General features: G+C 44.7%; 1 protein-coding gene across 6 annotated transcripts in view; it reads left to right on the top strand.

The window, feature by feature from the left end:
* LOC146866924 (pancreatic triacylglycerol lipase-like) overlaps nt 1–18840 on the top strand; it is a 303555-nt gene that overhangs the window by 95811 nt on the left and 188904 nt on the right. For all 6 annotated transcript variants that reach the window (XM_085603235.1, XM_085603216.1, XM_085603229.1 and 3 more), the window contains exons 4-5: nt 3085–3210; nt 10733–10867. In XM_085603235.1, coding sequence (XP_085459361.1) covers nt 3085–3210; nt 10733–10867 — 261 coding nt within the window. The remainder of the gene's footprint in view (nt 1–3084; nt 3211–10732; nt 10868–18840) is intronic.

Raw genomic sequence — 18840 nt, 5'->3', positions numbered from 1 at the left:
AACAAAAAATTGATATGTTGTCCTTTGGCATCACCCTGCTCAGACAGACCTCAGGAAGTTCTATGAAGCAGTGGGATCCGTGGAGACCTCAGTGAGTGACCACATCACAACCATAAAAAGCCTGAAGGAGAAGATCAGACTACTTAGAGGGGACTAATCACAAGAGGGCCAAACAACCGAACTCTTTGTTGAATCATTCATTCGCAATAACATGATACTGAAAAGGTTGTCAATGTTTTTTTCTACCAAAAGTGCTTGCTGTGTCTTAGGGCTCCACCTGAAGCCTGGAGCAAGACCAAGGCCCATAATTGCATTCTTCCTAATTTGAAGGCATTCAGCTGCATTCCTCCAATCAACTTTCTCCTCAGCAGTCGCCCATCTTGTGCTGCGGCCACCTGAGTATAGGAGAGTGATATGGTAGAAAGAATTCCAATAAGCTGACCGATCTTTCTTTTGTACATTTAGCATCAGGACAAGTGTTGGGGATTTCTAGCATTAGGTTATATTCTGATTTTAAGACTTTTGTCAAAGATGGCAAAATTGTTGCATGTTGAATTGTGTGTCTTTGTCAATTGATCCTTCAGGTGATTTCTGGCCTTATGGAGTTTGTTGTCATTAATGGGTATACATGAAGAGTAAGATCACCAAACCAAATGCACCACTTAAACACTGTAAGTTAAATCAAATTCAAATTCTTGAGTAGTTTTATGTTTTCACAACAGATTCACTTTTATTTTGCGGTAATTTTTACACTTAAAAATCAAAGTTTTCCAGAACAGCCGGAACAGCCGACGCGTTTCGTCCACCAAAGGACTTCTTCAGGGCAAGAAGAATTATTCAATGTGACGTGAAAGGTATCTCCATAAATTATTCTTAATCTTGTGATTTCCTCACAATTGCCGATGTCCACAGTAATGAGATCAGAGGTCAATATATTTCGTGTCAGCAAAACAAATGTCAAAATGGCAAAGCCAATTAATGTATGGAAGAAATCACATCCAAATTGGAACGGAGAATGAAGGCCGGTCAGACTCAAGTATCGTCCAATAAGTTAGGCATATGTAGAAAAGTGAAGATACCAGAATCCGTATCTCCAAAGGAGGGTCAAACATCCACCCATCCAATCAGGCAGCCGTATTGGATGGGTGGATGTTTGACCCTCCTTTGGAGATACGGATTCTGGTATCTTCACTTTTCTACATATGCCTAACTTATTGGACGATACTTGAGTCTGACCGGCCTTCATTTTCCGTTCCAATTTGGATGTGATTTCTTCCATACATTAATTGGCTTTGCCATTTTGACATTTGTTTTGCTGACACGAAATATATTGACCTCTGATCTCATTACTGTGGACATCGGCAATTGTGAGGAAATCACAAGATTAAGAATAATTTATGGAGATACCTTTCACGTCACATTGAATAATTCTTCTTGCCCTGAAGAAGTCCTTTGGTGGACGAAACGCGTCGGCTGTTCCGGCTGTTCTGGAAAACTTTGATTTTTAAGTGTAAAAATTACCGCAAAATAAAAGTGAATCTGTTGTGAAAACATAAAACTACTCAAGAATTTGAATTTGATTTAACTTAGTGTTTAAGTGGTGCATTTGGTTTGGTGATCGTACATGTATTTTCCAGTTCTTGGAACGACATTGTGCTGGCGGGTGTCTACCAAGCTTGCACACTTGCGGTGATTGGATTATATCACCATAACTGACATTGAGTAATTTTCAAATCCGGTGCTGTTCTAGAGGGCCACCGCTAGCTTTGTGTTTGGTTGTATATACATGAAGAGTAAGCCTGGACAGGATACTATCCTTACTAGACTTAGAGCCTGATTTAAAGTTTGGCAGACCCACTAATTTGTCACAAAGGCAACGGATATCCAGTTCGCCACATGTGCATTATATCCTGTGGCACATGTAATAAAGCAACAGGATATCTGTCATGTCTGTGGTGGGGAAACCCTAAGTCCTACTCTTTCCCTCTTCTCATGACAGTTAGACAGAAAAGAGAGGTGAAGAAGGAATCTGTTGGGGTGGACTTGACCCATGTGTTTGTCCCCGTGTAATGTCCATCCACCATTGCTATTTGTCGCTTAGAAAGCCTTGAACCCACAGGCAACAGGGCTGGCTCCAGACTGTGACCAAATTATGTGCATCAGCCGGAAAACCTGAGAAAGAAACATTCTAAAAGTACAGTTCCAGAAATCAGCAAGGAGATAGTCTTTGATCACAGTAAGGAACAAGCAGGTACTAGTACTACCTTTAATATTTCAGCAGCTGCAATAGTTTTATTCAAAGCCTGCATCAGCAAAAAGTTAGACCGGTCTCTACAAATTGTAACAAAGTAATTAGGAAATATCCCACATTTGTAAATATGTAGACTACCCTCTTTATTGCGGCCTACACAATGAAAAGGTAGTGGGACTGGTAGAGGGGATGCGGGGCAGTGCGGGTTGGGTTAATAATTAAAAAACAAAAATCCTTACCTGTAGCTGCTGGCCGCATCGCTCTTCGGTGTTCTGCTGTTTCCTGGTCCCAGGACACCCTAGGACAACAGCAGACACTCCCTGTGCAATCCGACACTGCTCTCATGCTATGAGAACAGTGCCGGGATTGGCCCGAGGGGCCCCTTTGACGCTTTGCTTTCGACAGGGAGTCTGTGCTGTTTCTCCAACCCAGCTGTTCAATACAGCACGGTTGTAGAAACCTAGGTACACACATGTGTGTGCCCGGCCTGAGACGGCCAGCCACACACATGCACACACATAAGTGCACAAACCAGTCCTCCTCCCCCTCCCTTGGCCCTGGCCCTGCCCCTCCCTGCACACGTTTTTAGTATATCATTTTCTTTTTCAGCCGGGAGCTCTGAGCCAGTGGGGCGATGCTCCTCTGCCATTGTGGAGGATTCGCACAGAAATTGATTTGTTTTACTGGTCTGGAATCTCTGTTTATTACTGAAGAATGACCAGGCTGAATAACTTCAAGCGGGAGGGGTGGGCTTCGTTTCCAACAACGCATGTAAACTGCAGCAACGATACAGAATGTCATCTAACCATAATCAATCTTTCTTACCACTACAGGAAATTACAGCAATAAATCCAGAAACTATTTCATACTCGAACTTCAAACAAAGCCGAAAGACAACCTTCATCACTCATGGATTTGTAGACCAAGGAGAGGAAAACTGGCTGTCGGACATGTGCCGGGTAAGAGTTGGGTCGTGAGAACCATTAACTGTTTTCATGATGGTTTGCAACTGCTTAGGTGTGTGTTACGATGAATACTGGAGAGTGGCAGGGGAATGAAAAAGGAATGCACCAGCAGTGCGAGCTCCAGGTGATGTTCCTACTGGCAATACAGCGCCCATCTCTTGGTATGTGTCAATGTAAGACAACCTGGTGGTTGTCTTACAATGACTATAAAGGGTTAATAAATGGCCCATGGGAATATTCAATTTTCTGATAGTGACAGGCACCACTGCTATGGCAGTGCTCGCCACGGCAGGACTGAGGGCCCATACAGCCCTGGCAATTTTATCGGAGCGGTCCACTGGCAGAGGGGTGCAAGTGTGAAGCACTGCTGCTGCTTTTGTTACTGGAGGCCGATATTGCAGCACCTGCAAAAACTGCCCCAGCACTGATGCTTTTGTGACTGGGGGGGCGATATTGCAGCAGCGCTGCAAAACCGGTCCGTAATACCAAAACTGGCCCCCACTGCTCCAAAACCGGCCCTCACCCTTCCAGCCTTTCGGGTAAATGCCCATGCCCGCTACGGCCAGTCCGGCCCTGGCGCCATCCAATGAAACAATGAAAAACAGGTCACATGGTTAGCACCATGTGACCTTCTGTAATAATCCCTAAACAAAGATGGGCTCCTCTGCCCCATTTACCTGTCCTATATTTATAACTCTGTACCTAGTAATTCTGTTATCGATGGCGTGATCAAAGCAGCCCAAGGCTGAAAGTGGTGAACAGATGATACTAATTGTTATCATGGCACGCTGCGCAAATGTCGGGGTCCTTTCTACTCAGAATCAGTGGTTGACAGTCTCCTTCATTTGTCCCCAGTCCTTTGTGTTTATTTCCCTTCTGTTATCGCACCCTGTCCTCTCTCTCAATGTTTTCCTTAGATTCCACTATGTTCCTCTCCTACGGCACCTTTGGAAGTACTCTAGGATTGCACTAATAATCTAATTTAAGGGCTACATTTCTTTCCTAAACTCAGTTGGTCCCTATTGGAGGGGCAAGTTAGCTCCCAGCAGGCACCCGTCTTTTGTAAAATATATGAAATGGACCTCACATATATATAGGATTTATTGGAATACAGATTCCATACCACATTTACATTCAGGGACTTATTTATAAAAGCCTGTGACACTTTTACGCCGCCGGTGCTTCACTTTTTGTGATGCTAGGGCGGCGTAAATAATGTAAAAAATCAATGGGGGAGGGAAGGAGAAGCTGTGGTACATTCGGCTTCCTTTTATTAATGCAAAGAATCAATGGGGAGTGGACCACTTGTTCTGTGTAGCTAGGGTCTTTCTGTTCTTGGTTCCGTCATAAAAGAACCCTCATAACTGTACACAGGTGCGAAGGCGGTATGAACTGGGTCACCGCTTGTGTGTACTAGTACAGCATCATCATGGGGTCTTTTTTAGTATGTATGCTGACCTCCGCCGGGAGGAAGACCAACTGGTTGTACAGTAGCGTCCAGATATAAATATGAGGGAAGGTGTGAGAAGTGCACAGATCAAGTGAAGTTAAAATTCTCTTAATCGTTTTTTCTGATGAAACTTTATTCTGAGAATATTGATAAGAGAAAGATAAAATGTTCGAGTGCGGGTGAAGACCTTCGCACCTGTGTACAGTTATGAGGGTTCATTGATTCTTGGCGTAAATAATGTGCCACATTGCACCATATTTACAAAGTGACGCGTCTAAGCAGAAGCGTCACTTTGTAAACCCCTGCGCTACATTATACCTGCGGCAGGTATAACGTATACAGGGTGTGCGTTCCCCCCCCCCATAAAAGGTCATAGAAGTGGTGCAGTGAAATCATTGAGATTTCACTGCGACACTTCTAGGACTCTACTGTGTCACTATCTTGCGCCTGCCTCTCAGCAAGCATAAGACTGAGGCAGGCCCTTTCACATTGGGGTTGCCCCATGTGAAAGGACACATTGCTGGAGTTGCATCTGTTTTCAGACACACCCTAGCAATGCGCCACTTTTGCACCTACAGATACGTCAGAAATACTGACGTATCTGTAACTCCTTGCGACATGGAGTGCCGTACATTAAATACTGTGCATCCGTCCTGTCACAAGGAGTGCGCAGTGAAAACTGTTGCATCGCTGTTTTCATGCAGCAATGAGACTGTTTTCATAAATAAGTCCCTCAGTTCTGCATTCATGTTTATAAATATCTCTTCCTGTTGTTCTCTTATGTTCCTAAGTAAGGTCACCAGCTCACACAATAGTCTTCTTGCTATTACACACAAAATCACCTATGTGAACACCACTCAGTACACCGTAAACAGGAATTCCTGCTGTAGCTCAAAAGTAAGTATCTGCTACAACACACCGACTCTCCTTCAAATACTGAGGGGCAGATTTACAAGCCCCGTACGCCACATTTGCGCCGCCGTTGCGTCACTTTTGTGACGCAGCGGCGGCGCAAAGCCAGTGCCATGCTGCGGGGTATTTACAACGGACGCATCTAGGGAGATGCGTCACGTTGTAAAGCCCTGCGCCACATGTGGGCGTTCCGGCGCAGGGGGGGCGTTCCGGCACAGGAACGCCTCCTAAAAGTGGCTGAGTGAAATCTACAAGATTTCACTTAGTCACTTTTACGGTCATGTTGAGTCAAAACCCTGCGCCTGCTTGAAGCAGGCGTATGGATTGATGCAGTATGTTAGGCATAGGGGCACCCCGAGCCTTGCTGGAGCTGCGCCGCACTTGCGACGCGACTCCAGCAATGCGTCACCTTTACGGCAGCAGATGCGTCACGCATCTGTCTATTCTTGCCTCATGGTGCGCCGCATTGTAAATGCGGCGCATCCATGGTGGCGCAAGAGGTGTATGCCGTGACGCAAAATAACTGGCGCATCCCTGCTGATATGCAGGGATGCGCCAGTTATTGTAAATCTGCCCCTAATTTTCCCAGATCTCGTGTAAGAGGTTAATCCTTCTATGCACTTGGATGGTCCACCTGGCATATGAATCATGGATGTGCATATGTAAGATAATAATAAAGTTCAAACCTAGCTATAAAGCAACGGAGGTGTGTGCACAATGGGAGATAATACAAGGATCACGAGACCAGCTATGGGGCGGGAAGATGTGGTAGGTGCGAGAGCAGTAGAACTCGAGGGAGTAGGCAGGGGCAGACTACTACCTTACGGCATGGAGTTGACCGCTGCCAGCTTCTAAACTAATATATCATGTTCACATTGATAAACCAACTACAGGCTCACCTGTGGCCCCAACATCTACACATCATATGGAAGCCTTCAGGCTCAGCGAGCTAGGCTGTGACTTTGGTGTTTTAGCAATGCATAAATGTCCCCAACATAACATGGCAGATATTGGCGCAATTATTGTAAAGTAGAAGGTGGAACAAGCCAATAAATTGAGTGAATGACAGTGGCCCATGCCATTGACCAGTTCTGTAGTCAATAATGCTACAATGGCCCCTGCTATAAATCTGGCATTCTTGTGACCAGTGAAGGATTAATTTAGTTTCAAAACTCATTGGCTCCTGTTACATAAGTACCCCGGCAGCATAGTGGGTGTTTGCTGCTCCTCTCCTTCTTGTTGCATATTAGGGCACGTTGGTATTATAGTTGGGTTCACAGATGCTTGTGAGGTCTTTACTGTTGTATGGATTAGCCAGGCTCACCTTTTAGGGGGGTGCACAATACCAAAGGAATTTTTCCTCATTTGGCTGGGAGTGTGCCCTATGCAAATGAAAGCAAGACAGGGCCTCGTTTTCAGACCTCAGCTCCGCCTCTCACTGTAGCCCTGTTCCCAGAGCAGAGGTGAATTGTCAAACTTCGGCCTGTGCTGGCAGAGTGCTCCCTTTTCGATAAGTAAACACACTGTCCATGTCTATGCCGAGCACGCAAAACCAGGGTGTGCCACAGAGCAGACAGGGGCAGTTTGCCTGACAGCTAATGTGATCCCTGATTTCCACACGCTCAGGCTTTAATTGTGTCACCTAGGCGGACAAAACATTAAAATGGCGTTACTTCCTGCTGGGATCCCTATACTCAGTCTTTGGTGGTATGAGAGTTCACATTCAACATATTCTTGTTTAGTATTGAAAATGCATCATGAATATCTAGCCATATATGCTCCAGGTTGCATCTGACAAAACACGGGGCTCCTCATAAGGGCTTCTGAAGTGCTTGACAATAATAGAAGGTCTATGGGAGAATGCAATACGAATGAATGTTTATAATCAGAACTGGTGGTGTATTACTTTGTTATGGATGGCTCTTATAGAGAGCCTCTATTGCTTATTTCAGCTTCTAAATTGCATAACCCACCGCTATGACAAAGCAATAGTTCACAGCAAAGCTGGTTACCCACTGTTGTGATGTCACATAGGCCTTCCAGGCCAGGCTGAAATGCCTACCTGAGAGTAAGGCAGTGCTGCACTGCTTGTCTGATTAAAAGCAGAACGCACTGCTGCAGGAGGGTGAAGGAAGGCATGGAAGGCTGTGGGGGTTGGTCAAGGATGGCAGGTAATTTTTTTTTAAACCTTTGGGACAGGGATAAATAACAGAGGCCAGGTTATGTGTGGCTCCCCATCAGTGCTTAATTTATAAAATATTAATTAAGTGCCAGGGCTCTGACCAGGAGGCCACTGCAGCTTGCACCACCCGTCGCCCCTGTCATCGCTGCCAAAACAACTACTAACCATCTCTCTCGCATGTAAATGCAACAGAGATGATTATTCCAAGTCCCCAAAGCTAAAGGAATGACTGGGGAGGCAGGTATTTGCAATTTAAATGTATATTGCATTCCTAAACAACCGTTGTAATGCTCATCACTAAAATTAGTTGAGCAACGCCACCATGTGGTAGACTGTTCTATCTATGGTGTTGACAATTAGGTGCTGGTGCCGAGCACCGCAAACCAATTAAATGCCGGTGCTTAGCACCGGAAAGCCCCTGCTCAAATTAAGCACTGGCCCCATTACCCATCTGTATAGTCATTGCAAGCAGGGGCAGGTGATTTGGGGGGCCATACATAACATAAAATTATAGATGGTTAAAGAGTGAATTACAGGGATATTTTTCACCTCAGGTATCTGAGTAAGATCATAGACAAGCTTTGCTATCGTCGTCTATTTGACATCACTTGGACCCCTCGGTGAAAAACATCCCCGTAATTCACTGTTACCCATCTATATTTCTATATATAATACATGAAAGCCTGCATTCCTTGTATAAAAATCTGTCACAGACGTCACAATGCTTGCTTCCTGAGCCTGCAGGCAGTGTGAAAAGCTGGTCACTGAGCAAAATTGCAACTGTAATTTAAACTTTCATGAACAATTTTCTGAAAGTTGAGTGGTTACCAACAGGAAGCCTTTTAATGCAGGAAGTGAGTTTATTTTTTTCACTGAGACAGTTTATTACATAAAAGCATGAATCTCTATACATGTTACCACACATTATGAACTCTTATGAGCTATAGTTGATTTACATTAAACTGCTCATAAAATATTTTTGCAACAAATTGCTAGTTGTCTATTGATGTGTTTAAAAACACATTCATGTAAAGAAGTAAAAGGCCAAGGATTTAATTTTTTGGGGGAAGGGTAATGGTGTGCCATGTATTATAAGAAATAATATGTCTTCTGCAATCTGTTAAAACGTTATTGCAATTCACCTTAGAGTTCCATGACCGTAGAAATTAACTCAATGTTCATTCTTGTTCTTCTATGTGATCAACTAACTCCTAAATGACTTGCAATATTCTTAAAATGCATTGCAGAAGGTACTATATCTAATTGCAACAAATGATGGACGGAATGATGAATAATTCAAACATTCTCCCCAAGTCAAGAGATCTGGGTTAAATACATCGTTCTTTTGTCCACTACGCCACCCCAGTTTTGACCCAGCCATTTGCAAATCAGTCTTGACCCTGTGCCTCATGGGAACAGTCCAGACCGAACTGCCAAGCCATGTCATCCCTGGACCGGAAACAAGCATCCTGGGACCGGTTTTGGGAAATGTCACCCTTCATCAGCCAGGCTAGCTTGAATCCAGTCGCACAGTGAGCAAGGGACCCACTTCTGGGCATACTCGCCCCACTTAGGGTGAAAAGTGTAACTGCAACAAATGATAGACGGAATGCTGAATGATTCAAACATTCTACCCCAGGCAAGAGATCTGGGTTAAATCCATTGATCTTTTGCCCACTACGCCACCCCAGTTTAAACCCAGCCATATGCAAATCAGTCTTGACCCTGTGCCTCATGGCAACAGTCCAGACCGAACTGCCAAGCCAGGTCCTCCCTGGACTGGAAACAAGCATCCTGGGACCGGTTTCGGGGAATGTCACCCTTCATCAGCCAGGCTAGCTTGAATCCAGTGGCACAGTGAGGAAGGGACCCATGTCTGGGCATACCCGTCCCACTTAGGGCGAAAAGTGTAAGTGCAAAAAATGTAGGCCCAGATCTCTGTACCTGGCCTGGCAGTTCGGGCTGGACAGTTCCCATGAGGTGCAGGGTCAAGACTGATTTGCATATGGCTGGGTTCAAACTGGAATGGCATGGTGAGCAAAAAAACTATGGATTTAGGCCCAGATCTCTGTACTGGGGTGAATGTATGACATTGTTCTGCATTCTGTCCATCAATCGTTCTTTTTGCATTTGTCACCCCAAGTGGGATGGGTATGCCCAGACGTGGGTCCCGTGCTCTCCATGCCACTGGAGCCAAGCTATCCTGGCTGATGAGGGGCGAAACCCCAAAACCGGTTCTAGGATGCTTGTTTCCAGTCCAGGGAGGACCTGGCCTGGCAGTTCAGGCTAGACTGTTCCCATGAGGCACAGGGTCAAGACTGATTTGCATGTGGCTGGGTTCAAACTGGGATGGCTGGTGAGCAAAAAAACTATGGATTTAGGCCTAGATCTCTGTACTGGGGTGAATGTATGAAATTGTTCTGCATTCTTGCCATGAATCGTTCTATTTGCAGAGGGTACTTTATCTAACACATATTCACTTCTTCTGGTGCCGTGGATAGAGAATGAAATAGTGTTACAGAGAATTGCTAATCACAAGCAGCAAAACAATAGGTGTGTCTATTTATAGGCATATTTGGATCTTTCGATAAAGCTTTATTAGATTTCTTGGTGTACATTAAATTTAATGGAAATGGCAATGGCAATAGATACAGAAAGGCCCATTAGGGAAAGTAAGCTAGGTTTGGGATGTCATTAGGTGTGGGTTATCATTAGAGTTGTATTGTGGGTGCTTTTTATAAAATGAATGCATACATAATCCTCCAGTATTCAGTCCTACTGTAAATTTGTTGTAAACTTTACATCCTGCTTGTTGGTGTCCTGAAGCGCAATGGTCCAGAACCCCCACAAATTAATGATTTACAAGTTATGCCAATCACACCTACAGATCCATAGATAGCTTAGGTTCTCAGTGTGTGAAAATATAACTTAAACGTACTTATTGCTTTTTTTACCATCTGTCTTTGTACTAGCGAATGTTCGAAGTAGAAGACATGAACTGCATCAGTGTGGACTGGAGCAGTGGATCCAGGACTCTTTTCACTCAGGCAGCTAATAACATCCGGGTCTTGGGCGCGGAAATTGCTTATTTTATTGAAATTCTTAAGGTGAGCCCCAAAAAATACTAACAACGTTTTTTTCTTTCTATTGTGTGAATATGAAGTACGTTAAAGGTGCCCTAAATTGAATATTAGCAATGGAAGATGTTACTTTGCTACAAATTGGTGGTGTTGTTGTGTGAACATTTATAGCTGCCATGTGTCCCCATGGGAAATGTCTTACTTTAAGTCAGTCCTGACTTTTAACAGACATCACATTGTGTTCTTGGACTTGAGATCTTGCTGTTCACATTGTAACTATATGTTAAAAAACAGCAGTAAAAGTACAGTTGGATAAAAGCAAGGATTTTTTGATGGTATCAACAAAGCAATGGAACACCTTGAAGGGGGAAATGGCCACTACAACGCGGCTGTTTCCACGCATAACCATAACCACACATGCATTACAACGCATACGTGGTTACAGCGAATAGCCTTTACCATGCATACCTTTACCATGAGATAAGTAGTAAAGGCATGTGTGCTAAAGTTAAAAGAAAAAAAAGGCGGGCTTGGGGGTATCTCCCCCCCCTAAAAAGCGTGGGATTAAAAAAGAGGGCTGGGGGGGGGGGGGGCACCCCCCCAAAATAAAATAAAACAAAACAACGCACCTGTTTCCATCGTTTAAAGAAAAAGATGTGGAAGCAATCGGGGTCATTAGAGGAAACGGAAGGACACTTCCGCTTCCTCTTAACGACGTGCAACGTCACCTCGGAAGATCAAGGAGAGGAGAGGTAAATGGGAATGAGGGGTTGGTGTCGCGCAAGGGTAAATTTAAAGGGTACATTTTTAGGGTGATATCCTTTAGCATGAAAATGCCATTAACATGCATATTTTAACAACGAAAATCATTGTAAAAGTATGCGTGTAAAAGGCATTTTCGTGGTAAAGGATATGCGTGGTGATGGCATTTACATTGTAACGCATGCGTGGTAAAGGCATGCGTTACAACGGAATGCGTTGTAAAGTCATACAACCCCTTGAACGTATATATTTTGATGGTCTGTGGAAAGTCTTGTGTCATGTTTTTAACACTATCCCGTGTGCATGGTACAGCACTCTTTTCACAGGCACCTGTTACTAAATCTTGCATTGAATGTTTAAAGCCTAGAGTGTCTTGTAGTTCATCTGCTATCAATACTGACTTGTTAGAAAAGGCGGATTATGTATAAATGGGTTTTACCCATTCTGGCCCAGATGGTGAATGTGATAGTACATATGGGGACGCTTTTTCTTGTGATCTGCCTGCCTGCTGTTAAAACGGGGACGCTTCTTTTGGTGACCTGCCTGGCTCTTGCTAACATCACTTACCTGCCGTGAGGGGAACGGCTCTCTTCGGTGGGGTGCTCTCGTGCCCTAACTCTGGTTTTGACTGTGGACGCTACCGTCGATGCCGTAAGGGGAACGGCTTACTCGGACTTCAGCCCCCAGCATCCTTGGTGAGCGGCGCTTGCGGTGACGACACCTGGCAGCGCCGGACCACTACTTAGGCCGCCAGGTGTCACCGCAGCGCGGGACGCGCGCGGGCGAAGCCCGGGCCAAGGGCGGGCCCGTCCTTGCCCGTCAGTGGCCGGTAGAGGCTGGGCTGGGCTCCTTCTCTTGGTTTTTGAGTTTATTGTATAGTACATTGTATTGGGGCCCGGAGGCTTTATTTGGTAATAGGGTACAGTGCTATCGGTGGGCTGTTTGTTGTGCAGTGTCTCCCTCAACATGAGTAAAAGGAAGATGGAGGGAAGGATAGCGGGCACCCTGGATGATTATCTTACAAGGGTTGAATTAGAAATATCTGATAAAATCCTAGCTGTGGAACGGAGGCTGTCATTGGATCCACTGTCAACCTTGACCAGTGCTGCCCCTGTTGCCACTAATGACATCCTGCCGGACGCGTGCTTGGCTCCCTGTTTATTGGGGGGCTTGTCTAATGCGACCTCATGTACTGGTCATATTGATCTATCTCCTCCTTCTAGTCTCCCTCCCACCCCTGTAATGGTATCCACACGTGCGAATAATAGAGCAGCTGGTTCTAAAGCCAGAGAACCCCCTTGTAAAAAGAGGAAGAGCAGGGTACAATCTAAACTTTCTACATCCAGAGTTCCCACAGGCCCACTGGATACGCAGCCCCCAACCCAATCCATTGCTCCTATATGTACAAGTAACTTACAGTGTCCAGGCCAGCAGAACTTTGAAAGTCTAAACTCCTTATTGCGGGACCAATTAACGATACTGATCCAACCAGTCCTTGCTAAGCTTGATACTGTGGTAACAAGACTTAACCACATAGAAGATAACTTGGCGAAACTCCAATTGTTAGCAGTAACTACATCCGCGCAGCTTACTGTGGAAGGGACTAGCAGTACTAGTGCTAGGCCTATGATGGCACAAAATGCTATAGGATCCTACACAAGTAACTCTGCGACCATAACTGCTCCAAGGGCTCAACCTCTCAGACCTCCCACAGCTCATAATGTTGCTAGAAGTCCACTGACCAATCATCAGCCTACTGAGGAAATGACGAGGCCTGTACCACCAAACTTAGTGGCTTTGGAAGAACCAAGGAGTCTTCATCTCCCCCCAGAAGCCACACCCTATACAATCATCTTAGCCAATGTCCCACATCTGGCGGAGGGGTCTAGTGAGCATTGGTCTAATTTAAAAAATAAAGCTTTGTATTTCTTAGGTAGGAAGTTTGGGGCGACCCAACCACTTTTTGAAGAGTTTAAAATGGTCAGGCATGTGCCCTGGGTTGGGCATGATCAAAAGGCCATTAGAGGTGACTGTGTTGTACTAAGTTTTAGGTCTCCCCTACTGGTAGAACGTATCCTGGAGCAGGCAACACACCTTGCTCCCTCCCAAGAAGAGATCCTAATTCTACCCCTAGGTTACTTCTACAGGCCAGTAAGGGCATTGACCCATATGTCACTACATGGATCCCATTGTGGCCCTTTATTAGGACCCCAACCAATTAGGTTAACTAATCGTTTTGCTGCACTGTCCACTCTGGAGGACAACGATTGACAGGGGGATAATTCAGTGTCGACCTGTCCTGTGTTAAACGGGAGTTTATTGCGGGTCTGTAGGGAGCCAGTTCTCCCCCTACAATCCTTGTCACAAGACAATGAACTGGCCCCTTCTGCTACACCTGTACCCATGAGTGTATCCCCCGTCTGCCTTATTAATGACCCCCCAACGGAGGCACAGTTAACAAATTCGTCAAATGTTAATGCCTGCTCATCAATTTCTTCCTGGAATATAGCCGGACTTCATTCTAAACTGGCTTCTCCTGACTGGGTGGCGTTTGTAGATCGGGTTGACATTTGGTGCTTCCAAGAAACATGGGCAGTTGACCCGATTTATCGAGTAGGGTACGTAAATTTTTATAAAGCAGCTACGAGGGGTATCAGAGGCAGACCGGTGGGTGGTTTGTCAATATGGGTATGCCAATGTGAAGGTATAGAAGCAAGGGAAGTCCCTACGGATAACGCTGACATATTGGCCATATATGTTTCCTCTACTAAGGGCCTTAACGTCTATATATTTAACACCTACCTTAGGGGTGTTCCCGGTGGAAAATGCCCTCCCCCTGTTTTTGTATTGGACCAAACTCTACGAACTTTGCCTAGAACTGGCCACAGGGTAGTGGCAGGTGACTTTAATGCCTGTTTCGAACCGCTTGGCTTCGACGATGGGCTTCTTTCAGAGGCTGAGGATTCCGTGTGGGGCATTCCCCAATTAGAATTAAACCCCATTAGCAAATGGTCACAAATAGCCCTCTTTCTAAAAGGGCTCTGTTTGGAAATGGGGTTGCGTGCTGTCAATGGAAGAACACCATCGGATAGGGTTGGCAAGTTCACCTTTGATAACGGAAGAAGTAGGAGCAGAATCGACTATATCTTAGTTAATTGTGAGCTATGGGCAGATGTCATTGACATGGTTGTGACGGACAGGCTAGAGAGTGATCACAACCCCCTGATGCTGACCCTTTCCGATAGCAGTTTTTCAGGAGGTGCTACGGATGATGTATGCTCCTTTCAGGTTCAAGTCACCATGTCAAACGATTTGAGAAGTGTCCGTTGGCCTAAGATTGCCCCCGATCCCACTGCTAGGGCTGCTATTAGGGTACTGGTTAATGATGCTCTGTCTAAGTTGTCTAATTGTGACTCAAAGGAAGAGATTATTAACTGCACCCCAGACATACATTGTGAATTATTTACTGCTCTTAAAATCTTTTACATTAAAAATGTCCCAGCCACTGCTAAACCCATTAGCCAGCGGGAAAACACGTGGTATGATGCAGGGTGCAGAAAGTCACGTAAAGCCCTAATTCAAGCAATCAAATTAAGGGAGCCGATATTGATCAGGAGCTGTAGAGCCGCATATAAATCCGCCCAAAGGGCAGCTAAGTTAAACTGGGATGAATCTCGCTGGCGTGAGTTATTTGAGGCTTGTGTGGGCAGAAACATGTGCCATTTCTGGCACCTTTTGAAATGGGGCAGTAACCCGCAGGCTATGACCCCGGCCAACCATGTTGCACCCGCCCAGTGGGCTAGTTACTTTGAAAACCAGTTTTAGTCCACTGAAACCTCACTTAATGCCTCGCTGCATCTCAGTGATGCAGGTGTGTTAGAGTTTACCTGTAGTGAGGTGACTCTAATACTAAAATCTCTCCCCAACGGTAAGGCCCCAGGTCCTGACTGCATACCTGCTGATTTATTTAAACAGGACTTGGATCTATGGGTCCCCTATCTAAAAAACTTAGCTAATGCCCTGGCCTGTGGTGCGTCGGCACCGGAATCTTGGTTCGGGGCTGAAATTTTACCAATTTATAAGAAGGGCGATCGTTCAGTCACCGCCAATTATCGCCCAATTAGCTTAATATATGCGGCCCAAAAAATTACTGCGCGGTTGTTGTTGGGCCGCATCACTAGCTGGATCACTGATAATAATGTCTTGACGCCCCTTCAGGCCGGGTTTCGGTCACATGTTGGAACCTTAGACCAAGCCCTTAGGTTTACACTTTTATATTGGAAGGAAGTCTATTTAGGGGGGGGTATGCTCTTTGCAGCATTTGTGGACCTAAGGTCCGCATTCGACTTGGTGCCTAGACCAAAACTGTGGGAGGCTCTTCGGTAGATGGGCATGCCTGCCGAATATCTGAGGCTTTTAGTTAAATCGCACACTAACACATATGCACAGGTTAGATGGGGTAAGCCTGGGGAAGTGACCACGAGATTTAAAGTGTCTAAAGGGGTCAGGCAAGGGTGTGTCCTGGCCCCTACACTGTTCTCCTTGTTTATTAATGGAGTAACTAGATACTTTTCTGACTGCCCGACTGATGCCCCCTCGTTGGCAGGAATGAAAGTGCCCCTGCTCATGTTCGCGGACAAACGCTCCTCATTTCTAAAACCCGACAGGGGCTTCAATTGGCCCTCTCTAGGTTTGAGTTATTCTGCCGCGAACATGAGCTCGAGGTCAACGTGGGGAAAACCAAATTTATGGTTCTTCGTGGCCCACGCCCCGTTAAAGCTAGGGTTGATATGGGTGGTGCAAGGCTGGAACAGACCTCTACATTTACATATTTGGGGGTCACCTTTAGTGACAACCTAAGTTGGGGGCCCCAGATAGAATTGCTTAGGTTAAAGCACTCCCAACTTGGTGGTGCCTTATTAAAGGAACATATGCATTCCTGCACTAAACCCATTGCACCTGTGATACAAATTTATGGTTCTAAAATCCTCCCTGCAGTCATGTATGGCGCCGAGCTATGGGGGTTTAGTAATCTTGACTCCTTGAGGGTGGCCCAAAACAACTTTTTGAGATCATTGATAGGGCTACCCCCCTCCACCCCACGCATCCCCTTGTTATTCGATCTGGGTTGCCAACCCATAGAGGATATGATCCGGTATAGGCCCCTGGCGTTTTGGCGACGCCTATGGACTACCCCGGAGCTATCCATTTATGCTAAAGCGCTGCATGAGGTAAAGGATATGAGAGGCTCCCATAGAATTCGTTGGCTCACAGAAATCAAACTTATTCTGACAGAAATGGGCATGGGTGACTTGTGGTCCAACCCTGCGTCGGCTGTTTTTCCCCCTAAAAAAATATATAGGGATGCCTACTGGCTTTGGGTCTCACAAAAACGATATACTTCTTCTACTGGTGGTTCCCTGACCTCAATTTATTTGTCTATTAAGGATCAATCATCTTTAGAAGTATATTGGGATGTAATAACCAAAAAGCTGGATCGGAAATTATACCACCAATTCAGAATTGGTACCCTCCCTTTAGGTTCCTTCACTTCTAGCTGGTCCTTAAATGGCACTGATAAATGCCCATCCTGTAAAAATTTGGTCGAAACAGAAGATCATTTTTTATTTGTATGCCCGGCATATTACCAACCTAGGCGAGTCTGGCTGCGACCTGTGTGTCGCGAACTAGGTGTTAGATCAGCCCAGGCCGCTAGAAGGATCCTAAAGACTGATACATCCTTTCTTGTGGTCATTGGTCTAGCCAAATACATTAGTTGGGCGTGGCTTATACGGAAAAGATGAAATTTTACCACTGGTTATATATACTATAGCGTAGCATTACCCTCAACTGCAGAATGAACTTCATGTCAAAGTCTATGTATGTTTAATTCTTTTTTATTGATCTTAATCTGTTATTTATTAAATAGTTTTTAGTCTCAAATGTTATAAATAATACATTAATTTTTTAATTGTATTTGATGAATTTTAAATGTCTTTTAAGATGAAATACTCGAAATAAAGACTGTTTTGACTGATAGTACATATTGCTGAAGATTCTTATGAGCAGCCATTTCATCAATCTGTGAAAGAATTAAACACTGCAAAAATATCCAATATTGTTGTAATATTTCCAATAATATTTCCGGAGTCTCAAAGGTGTAAAAAAATAAATAGATCATGCCTAAAACATGCTTCTAAACCCAATACCTTTAATACAAGCACACAAATCAGGAGGAACCAATGAAAAAGAAACAAAATTTTAGGGACATCCCTAAACAACAAAACTATAACAGAATATTCTTAGACCAGTATTTCTTGCCAATACCTTGTATAACAAAGTTATATTGTATGAGCTCCTTCAGGAAGAAAAAAAGACAAATTCTCTCTCACTTTCCCTTCTTTGAATGGCATTTTAGTTTGTGCCTGTGCATGTGTTTATCAGGGTTTACTTGTTTACAGTGATGAGGGCTGCTTTCCTATCGGTGGGGTTTAGCAGTTGTTATAGGTTTAAACCTAAAACAGGATAGCCTAAACAGTGCCTAAAAAGTTATATTACATGAATAATTGGTCTAACCCTTATTGACGCACATTGGAATATGTTTACACATATCAAATGTAAATGTCACGTAATGCCTCCATTGCTTATACATACCTATCCTCATTTCTGGGTGAAGTGGATTTAAGTTGATCCATTACTCATAATATGAGTTTTTTGGAAGATCATTCATCCTTTTGATTTACCTGAGGGTGTCATTCATAAGCCTGCAAGCCATCCTGCTGGGGCAGCAGGTGGCTTTGCTGCAGACCACACTCCATATTTTTAGTTCCCCACCTTCTGGTAAAGTATTTATGAAGAAAGTGTTGTCCCCAACAAGGCAGGATCACTATTGTTACAAATGTACTGCCAGGCGGGCTACACAGCATTTCTTTTTGTTTCACAGAAAGAAACTCCGCAAGCAGGGGAAAATGGTTGTTTTTTGGAACAAAAACATCTCCCTAACATGTAGAAGGGTCTCCTACTGTACTTGGGGACACTAGACATTGTTTTCATTTCCCTGCCTTCGTCAACAATGTTACACACAGTGAATGCTGGAAGGAAAACTATGATGTAGCGCTGAACAGGATGGGCTTTTAGGCTGACAAGAGCTGAGGCTTGCCAATTAAGGGTTTGAAATTGCAGTCAGCCGAGCCTCTGCCATCTGAACCCTGGCCATACTCCATGCCTAAATGAGGCAG

This window comes from Triturus cristatus, chromosome 1_2 (assembly GCF_964204655.1).
Source record: "Triturus cristatus chromosome 1_2, aTriCri1.1, whole genome shotgun sequence".
Classification (NCBI taxonomy): Eukaryota; Metazoa; Chordata; class Amphibia; order Caudata; family Salamandridae; genus Triturus; species Triturus cristatus.
The sequence above is the reverse complement of the archived record's forward strand: the minus strand, read 5'-3'. Positions and strand labels throughout refer to the sequence as shown.